Source organism: Homarus americanus, unplaced genomic scaffold (assembly GCF_018991925.1).
Source record: "Homarus americanus isolate GMGI-L3 unplaced genomic scaffold, GMGI_Hamer_2.0 scaffold4896, whole genome shotgun sequence".
NCBI classification, from domain to species: Eukaryota; Metazoa; Arthropoda; class Malacostraca; order Decapoda; family Nephropidae; genus Homarus; species Homarus americanus.
This window is the reverse complement of record NW_024749657.1, coordinates 7,393,549-7,401,721: the sequence shown is the minus strand read 5'-3', so window position 1 is coordinate 7,401,721 and position 8,173 is coordinate 7,393,549. Positions and strand designations below refer to the sequence as shown.

The 8,173-nt window shown below is 38.5% G+C and overlaps 2 protein-coding genes across 2 annotated transcripts; both read left to right on the top strand.

The window, feature by feature from the left end:
* Window positions 1–624: 624 nt before the first annotated feature.
* On the top strand, window positions 625–1,844 carry LOC121853435 (actin, muscle-like). The gene has a single exon (XM_042347560.1). The coding sequence runs from the start codon at window positions 667–669 to the stop codon at window positions 1,798–1,800; it is 1,134 nt and encodes a 377-aa protein (XP_042203494.1). The 5' UTR covers window positions 625–666; the 3' UTR covers window positions 1,801–1,844.
* A 2,987-nt stretch (window positions 1,845–4,831) lies between these two features.
* LOC121853434 (actin, muscle-like) lies at window positions 4,832–7,956 on the top strand. Its single transcript, XM_042347559.1, has 2 exons — window positions 4,832–4,921; window positions 6,599–7,956. Exon 2 carries the CDS (start codon window positions 6,617–6,619, stop codon window positions 7,745–7,747), a length of 1,131 nt encoding a protein of 376 aa, XP_042203493.1. The 5' UTR covers window positions 4,832–4,921; window positions 6,599–6,616; the 3' UTR covers window positions 7,748–7,956.
* The last annotated feature ends 217 nt before the right edge of the window (window positions 7,957–8,173 follow it).

Here is an 8,173-nt window from a genome sequence, read left to right as displayed (position 1 = left end):
AGTGTACTTCACCCGATGGAAATTCATTACTCTGACAAGAAAAGTTATATATTTAATTATATTAAATATTCTATTTTATGAGTCAATGGAAGACATGAAAAGTTATCACTAAGTTGATAACCATTGTCTTATTAACAAAGGGATATCTAAAATAGTTTTCCAATATATTATAGTAAAATAGATCAATTACAAAAACTGCCCAGTACCTCGATGAAAAAAGTTTTAGTACTGTGATCATAAAGCATATACAGTACAGTGTATATATATATATATATATATATATATATATATATATATATATATATATATATATATATATATATATATATATATATATATATATATATATATATATATATATATATATATATATATATATATATATATATATATATATATATATGCGGTCACATTTCCTGGACAATGACATTTTTTTACCGTTCACCTTAATACTTGGTATTTATAAAATATAGGTATGCCACCAATCAGTAGCCAGCATATAAACAAAGATTTCCCAGTTTAGAAGATTTTTTGCATACACAATTAATATATTTTCTCTAAAAAAAGCTCAACCATACATTAAAGCGTATGTAGATTTCAAAACCTCTGCGTAAATATAATAAAAATGTATTATTCATCTCTTTCCAGACCTAACACCACTCCACCATGTGTGACGACGAAGACGTGAGTCCCCTGGTTGTGGACAATGGCTCCGGCATGGTCAAGGCTGGCTTCGCCGGCGACGACGCTCCCCGCGCCGTATTCCCCTCCATTGTCGGCCGTCCTCGTCACCAGGGTGTGATGGTCGGTATGGGTCAGAAGGACGCCTACGTCGGTGACGAGGCCCAGAGCAAGAGAGGTATCCTGACTCTCAAGTACCCCATCGAGCACGGCATCATCACCAACTGGGACGACATGGAGAAGATCTGGCATCACTCCTTCTACAACGAACTGCGTATTGCCCCTGAGGAATCCCCCGTCCTCCTCACTGAGGCTCCTCTCAACCCCAAGGCCAACCGTGAGAAGATGACCCAGATCATGTTCGAGACCTTTGCTACACCCGCCATGTACGTGGCCATCCAGGCCGTGCTGTCCCTGTACGCCTCTGGTCGTACCACTGGTATCGTGCTCGATACCGGTGACGGTGTCACCCACACCGTCCCCATCTACGAAGGTTATTGTCTCCCCCACGCTATCCTTCGTCTTGACCTGGCTGGCCGTGACTTGACTGCCTACCTTACAAAGATCATGACTGAGCGTGGTTACTCCTTCACCACCACGGCTGAGCGAGAAATCGTTCGTGACATCAAGGAGAAACTTTGCTATGTCGCCCTCGACTTCGAGAATGAGATGAACATTGCTGCTGCATCTTCATCCCTTGAGAAGTCCTACGAACTTCCCGACGGTCAGGTCATTACCATCGGCAACGAACGTTTCCGTGCTCCCGAGTCTCTGTTCCAGCCTTCCTTCCTGGGAATGGAATCTGTTGGTATCCACGAGACCGTTTACAACTCCATCATGAGGTGCGACATTGATATCAGGAAGGACCTGTTCGCCAACAACGTTCTTTCTGGTGGTACCACCATGTACCCTGGTATTGCTGACCGCATGCAGAAGGAAATCACTGCTCTGGCTCCTGCTACCATCAAGATTAAGATCATTGCTCCTCCCGAGCGCAAGTACTCCGTCTGGATCGGTGGCTCCATCCTCGCCTCTCTGTCCACCTTCCAGACCATGTGGATCACCAAGGAGGAGTACGACGAGTCCGGCCCAGGCATTGTCCACCGCAAGTGCTTCTAAGAAGTGTATTTTCTATTCAAATTATGGAGGAAGTTACTCATTTTTATTTAGTTTTTATTTTTCTATTCCTATGCTTCAAGAATATCACAGTGATTGATTCACTGGGTCTTGGAAATATCAACTTACATGTTCCTCATTAGAACAATTTACCATAATATGATTATGTATAATACATGAATCCGTTTCATGTATTGCTTCAACTCTTTGTTGAGTGAAATGTCTGAATAATTTGTCTTCCACACAATAAAGATACATGACCAACGAATCTTCTTTTTATTATTGGTGGCATCATAATGACTTAGATTTTAAGTTTTTTTGGCAATTTTTTTTATCATATATCACAATAGTTTTCAATCAAGCCTAACATAAGAAAATAACAATTAAATGCACATTATTTGTTTCTGGATATTCTGGCGTCAGTGTGACATCAACAAATAAACGTCCACTGACAAAAACTAACTGTATTAAATTAAATTTTCACTCAGTAACAGCTACCCGCATAAATCTGTACAATACATTATACCTCACTGTTAACACATTTCTGCATATATAACACAACTTTTCAATCACTCTTCCTCTAGTATTTCTTCAAGCTTCTTACGAAAATGGAAGCTAGAAATTTCACAACTAAATATACAAAATTTACTACATGTATTTGAGCACTGAATTGATAATTATACCACCATAAGCAGAAACGGAATAACAAATTAGATAAACATATGAATTAGTCTCTTGAGTAAGATATTTAACCCCAGAGTGAAGGAAGAAGATAAACAGAAACCATTGAATGTTTCTTATACTTTGAACACAATGGCTTAATCTCTTGAATATGACTGAACCTTAAAATACAATAACTTATTTTTTGCATAACACGACATTAATCTCAGGGGGTGTAATCATCATACTCAAGGTAATAATGATCTGCTAAACACAGGTCGTTTAAACTAAGATTTTGCGTTTAGCTGTGAAGCCAAACTCTCGTTAAATCCAAAGAATCAGGAAAATTAGATTAGTGAATATGATTCCTTGCGTTTTGATGATAATTGTTGTCATAGCGATGATTTAAGAAGAATTAAGTTATTTTCGAAAAATTGAATTGATGTGAATAGAGAAACAACAATACAGTAAAATATTTATATAACAAAAGCTCTAATTATAAGTGAATGCTATGAACATCACCCTAACCTAACCTAACCTAACAAACAAAATTATCTATCTGGAGCCAATCGCCACACATGTAAAAGTCAACATAAGTGTATTATTATTGTATTATATTTCCATTTGAATACTACACAATACACACAAACTTACACCTTATACACTTATACTTTCAGTGATTGATTTTTATGTTTATACTGAATGTTCCTGAGGTTTTGTATGAGAGGATGACCTGAATTTCTTACCCCAGGACAAGTAATGGACATGTATAAGACAGTAAAGACTATACTGTACCCCATACTAAAAAATTGACCTCATCCTGATGTTACGTACTACTTCATGTATAAAGTCAATGAAAGGATGGTTTTATTTACTCGCTGTGGGTCACTTGGCATGTGGTAATTACTCCCAGGCAATTAAAGGATGCTGATGTTTTGTTTGGAGAGAGAGAGAGAGAGAGAGAGAGAGAGAGAGAGAGAGAGAGAGAGAGAGAGAGAGAGAGAGAGAGAGAGAGAGAGAGAGTGTGTGTGTGTGTGTGTGTTGGTCACCCTCCTTGAAACAACTAAGCACGCTGCAACAGAAAGTTTCATTAAAGATGAAAGTAACTGTTAGATGCCATCCGGCCCTCCAACCCTTGTCTTCGCCCTTCCTTCCACTCCATGTTAAAAGATACGTTGTCGCTTTCAGCTCCACAAGAATCTGGCCAGAGGTCGTCACCTTGCCTTGGAAACAATGGCTATTACCCCAAAATAAATGATACTTTAACCCAATGAAAAGTTTGAGAGCTTGTAAACCTAATCACGCAAGATGTAAGTTCAAATTTAATTATTATACCCTCAGCATATCTGGTTGAGCCCGGATACTGTCAATTTCTTACTTTCCTTCAAATGTCCTCCATCTTTTCCTTGATCCTAAACCAATCCCCTCTCCCCCAAATTGCCACCAAAGAACTTCCAATCCTAATCCCGGCCCTCCCACCCAGCCTTCTACCTTATCTACAGACGCTGTCAGTTGCTAGGAAGAGGTTAAATATGGATGGAGAAAATAAAGAAAACGAAGGCCGAGGAAAAAAGGCGAGATTTTTAGTTCCTTTCCGATATCTGGGTGTTGAGTTTGGTGGCAATATCAACAACGAGTCTTCGATAAACACGTCACCATCACCCACTGCTTGAGTCAATACACAGGCTACATTTACTGCCTAGCCTCGCATTTGATTTCATTTTCACTCAGTCAATACGTGAGAATTTAAAATAAAATTGGATTATATGTTATTGTACTTTTATCCCTAATTATATGTATGAAGATAAACATTTACTAGACATAGTATTATATTGGATTAATTGAAAATTTTCTATTGGTTAGATTATATGTGCAGATTAGATAGAGATGGTGACGTCAAGTTTTATCAGGACGTTTTAGTAATCGGTATTTTTATTTACTTTATTTTTTACTCATGTAGTTTTGCTTTATTCGTCTTAAATTTTTTAATTCCCTCAATAAAGCTAATGAAACAACCTAATTATTTTGTTATTATACTTTAATCATCCTAATAAAGTTAACTATACAAGAAGTATTTAAACTTTGATGAATGTTTAAAAAAAAAAAAATCCATCAAAAATCATTTAATTCCAACCCACCAAAATAGTTCACCAGTTGATCTACAATTATCATTTTCAAGACAATTCCTAGTTAGACTTTATGGTGAACAAATAAACGCAATGTCACTCTTTCCTTCGGTATTTACATTCAGGCAATAACCTTCCTGCATACTATAGCCTAGAGGAGACGCTATTTAACCCAACACCCAAAACGACTATATATGTTCAGGAAGAGAGAGAAAAAAAGGAGGCCACACAATATAGAGACCTTTGGTAAGCGGGAGTATTGAGGTATAGTATATAAGAGTGTGGAGGGAACAGGAGGCCCTTTAGTGTACTTCAGGCTCAGGATACGTCCACACTGTGTAAGTAATGGCTCTTGTGTAGCTGTTGGTGATTAATATTAGAAATGAAGTTAGTGGTTAGTTGAGATAATCATTTTTGATGTGATATGAATTTTGAAAGATCGTCTGCTGTGATTTTTATTATGATTATTACTTCAATATAAGATAATGCGAAGAGAAAAATAACACTATTTTGTATGTGTGTTTTCGAGAACTATTTTGGTGATTGACATAAGGATAAAATTGTTTAAAATCAAGGTATTAATTAGAGAAAATATAGTTATTTTTCATATTTCCAATTTCTGTAAGAGAGTGTCTGTTATATACAATTGTGAATGAACAAATTACTTTTAAGTTTAAATAGATACAACCTCAAATACTAAGCCTAAAAAATTCAATATCCTCGAACTTTGACTAAATTTGGATAAGATATATTTCTCTTTTTCCATACATTTTCTTTTTCGAATTCAAGGTAGAATATTTGTCAATTAGAAAAACACCAACAACTTTAATCACTGAAAACTTCACATTATATCACGTGAATGAGATGTGAAGCAACAGGTGCCGGCCCACTTCCCTTTCCTATACCTCAACTGGCTAGACTCTAGAGGCAGCTTTATTTTGGCAGAGGATTACCTTGTTTGCTGCCCTTTTGGGTGTGGTTCTCGGTCTTAATCTGTTCTAGTGAATCAGCAAGACACAGTGAGGGGTAAAAGGCACTTGTAGAGCCATCCTGCTTGTTTATTTGGCAACGAGGGGGCTGTGGGTTACGAGTCCAAAATAAACACAAGAAAAGTGTAAAGACAGAAACCTTACTTTTTATTTAGTGACTGCAAAATAAATATATTATAGGCGTAAGGTGTCCAGAATTATAATAATGATGTACAATAATGATAATGATTAATAATAATGATAATAATAATAATTTATGTTCAAAAGAAAAAAAAATGCATATTAAGTTATGACAAACGTTGTAGTTTATTGACTGATTCGGTAGACGGGAATTTCTCGTAAAAAATTAGTTTATATACATAATATTACTTTACCGAACTGTTGTTTTCAGACTAAAAACCGACGTTACCATAATAGAAAGTTTTTTTTAATTTTTTAGAGACACATCCTTTGTTACGAATACATAAATAATTATTATGAAACATGGCGTAGTGGTTTATTGAATATTATCTACGTGAAACGAATAAATAAGTTAATAGATGAATAAGCTGCTATACATTCATGTTAAATTGTTCTCTTGTTGTGATATGACATGTTGTAGGCTTCTTATAATACGTTCTTATAAATAATCAATGGGGAAGGAAAAGATCTGAGTTATAAGCATTTGGTTATAAGGAAAAGGATGCTTGTGTATCTTACTTATTCCATCAGGGATAATTAATTCTTCCCCCATTCATGAGCATTGCTTCCTCTTAACAGTTGTTGATCTAAAACGATACGAGATTCTACGACTATTGTTTATTGCAACAAACTAAATTTTAATAAAGAAAAAATCATGTTTTAGAATTTGTTGGTTCATGGAGATCGTGATAATGGCATTCAATCTGAAATTTCATGATCCATCAAAATTTAGTATTTTGTTCTGTAATCCTTTTCACATTAAAGTTAACCAATTCAGACTAATAAATAATACCCAATTCGTTATTTTCTACGTATCGATATGCTATATCTATTATGTACTTCCAGACCTAGCACCACTCCATCATGTGTGACGACGACGTGAGTCCCCTGGTTGTGGACAATGGCTCCGGCATGGTCAAGGCTGGCTTCGCCGGCGACGACGCTCCCCGCGCCGTATTCCCCTCCATCGTCGGCCGTCCTCGTCACCAGGGTGTGATGGTCGGTATGGGTCAGAAGGACGCCTACGTCGGTGACGAGGCCCAGAGCAAGAGAGGTATCCTGACTCTCAAGTACCCCATCGAGCACGGCATCATCACCAACTGGGACGACATGGAGAAGATCTGGCATCACTCCTTCTACAACGAACTGCGTGTTGCCCCTGAGGAGTCCCCCGTCCTCCTCACTGAGGCTCCCCTCAACCCCAAGGCCAACCGCGAGAAGATGACCCAGATCATGTTTGAGACCTTTGCTACACCCGCCATGTACGTGGCCATCCAGGCCGTGCTGTCCCTGTACGCCTCTGGTCGTACCACTGGTATCGTGCTCGATACCGGAGACGGTGTCACCCACACCGTCCCCATCTACGAAGGTTATTGTCTCCCCCACGCTATCCTTCGTCTTGACCTGGCTGGCCGTGACTTGACTGCCTACCTTACAAAGATCATGACAGAGCGTGGTTATTCCTTCACCACCACGGCTGAGCGAGAAATCGTTCGTGACATCAAGGAGAAACTTTGCTATGTCGCCCTCGACTTCGAGAATGAGATGAACATTGCTGCTGCTTCAGCATCCCTTGAGAAGTCCTACGAGCTTCCCGACGGTCAGGTCATCACCATCGGCAATGAACGTTTCCGTTGCCCCGAGTCTCTGTTCCAACCTTCCTTCCTGGGTATGGAATCTGTTGGTATCCACGAGACCGTCTACAACTCCATCATGAGGTGCGACATTGATATCAGGAAGGACCTGTTCGCCAACAACGTTCTTTCTGGTGGTACCACCATGTACCCTGGTATTGCTGACCGCATGCAGAAGGAAATCACTGCTCTGGCTCCTGCTACCATCAAGATCAAGATCATTGCTCCTCCCGAGCGTAAGTACTCCGTATGGATCGGTGGCTCCATCCTGGCCTCTCTGTCCACCTTCCAGTCCATGTGGATCACCAAGGAGGAGTACGACGAGTCCGGCCCCGGCATTGTCCACCGCAAGTGCTTCTAAGAAGTGCATTCTATTTTGTTCAATATGGCGATATGAATCAAACTCACTTTTGTATGATAGTCTGTATATCATTATATTTTTTACTCATAACATTACTGCTACATAGTACTGGGGAAGAAACACTTAAGTTGCGGGAAACGAATACATCAAAGTACGACAGGTCTTAACATTCAACAAACTTTTTACGAATAAAATATGATTGATATGTTTAGAAGACTCTCATTCCTTTAAACCATAATCATCACAGTTATTATCTTCTTTATATATATATCTTGTCTGTCTGTCTGTCTGTCTATCTGTGTATTTAAGGATGGATAATATTAGTGGCGGAAACAAGAGTGAGGGAGGGGAACAACTATGTGTGAGTGAAATATTGGGATGTAAATAAGAGATGAGTCAACTGTTGTATGCAGATGGCACTGTTGT

What these genes read in the sequence shown, in the direction of transcription:
- LOC121853434 (XM_042347559.1), top strand. Translation starts at nt 6,617, where the DNA reads ATGTGTGACGACGACGTGAGTCCCCTGGTTGTGGACAATGGCTCCGGC.
- LOC121853435 (XM_042347560.1), top strand. Translation starts at nt 667, where the DNA reads ATGTGTGACGACGAAGACGTGAGTCCCCTGGTTGTGGACAATGGCTCC.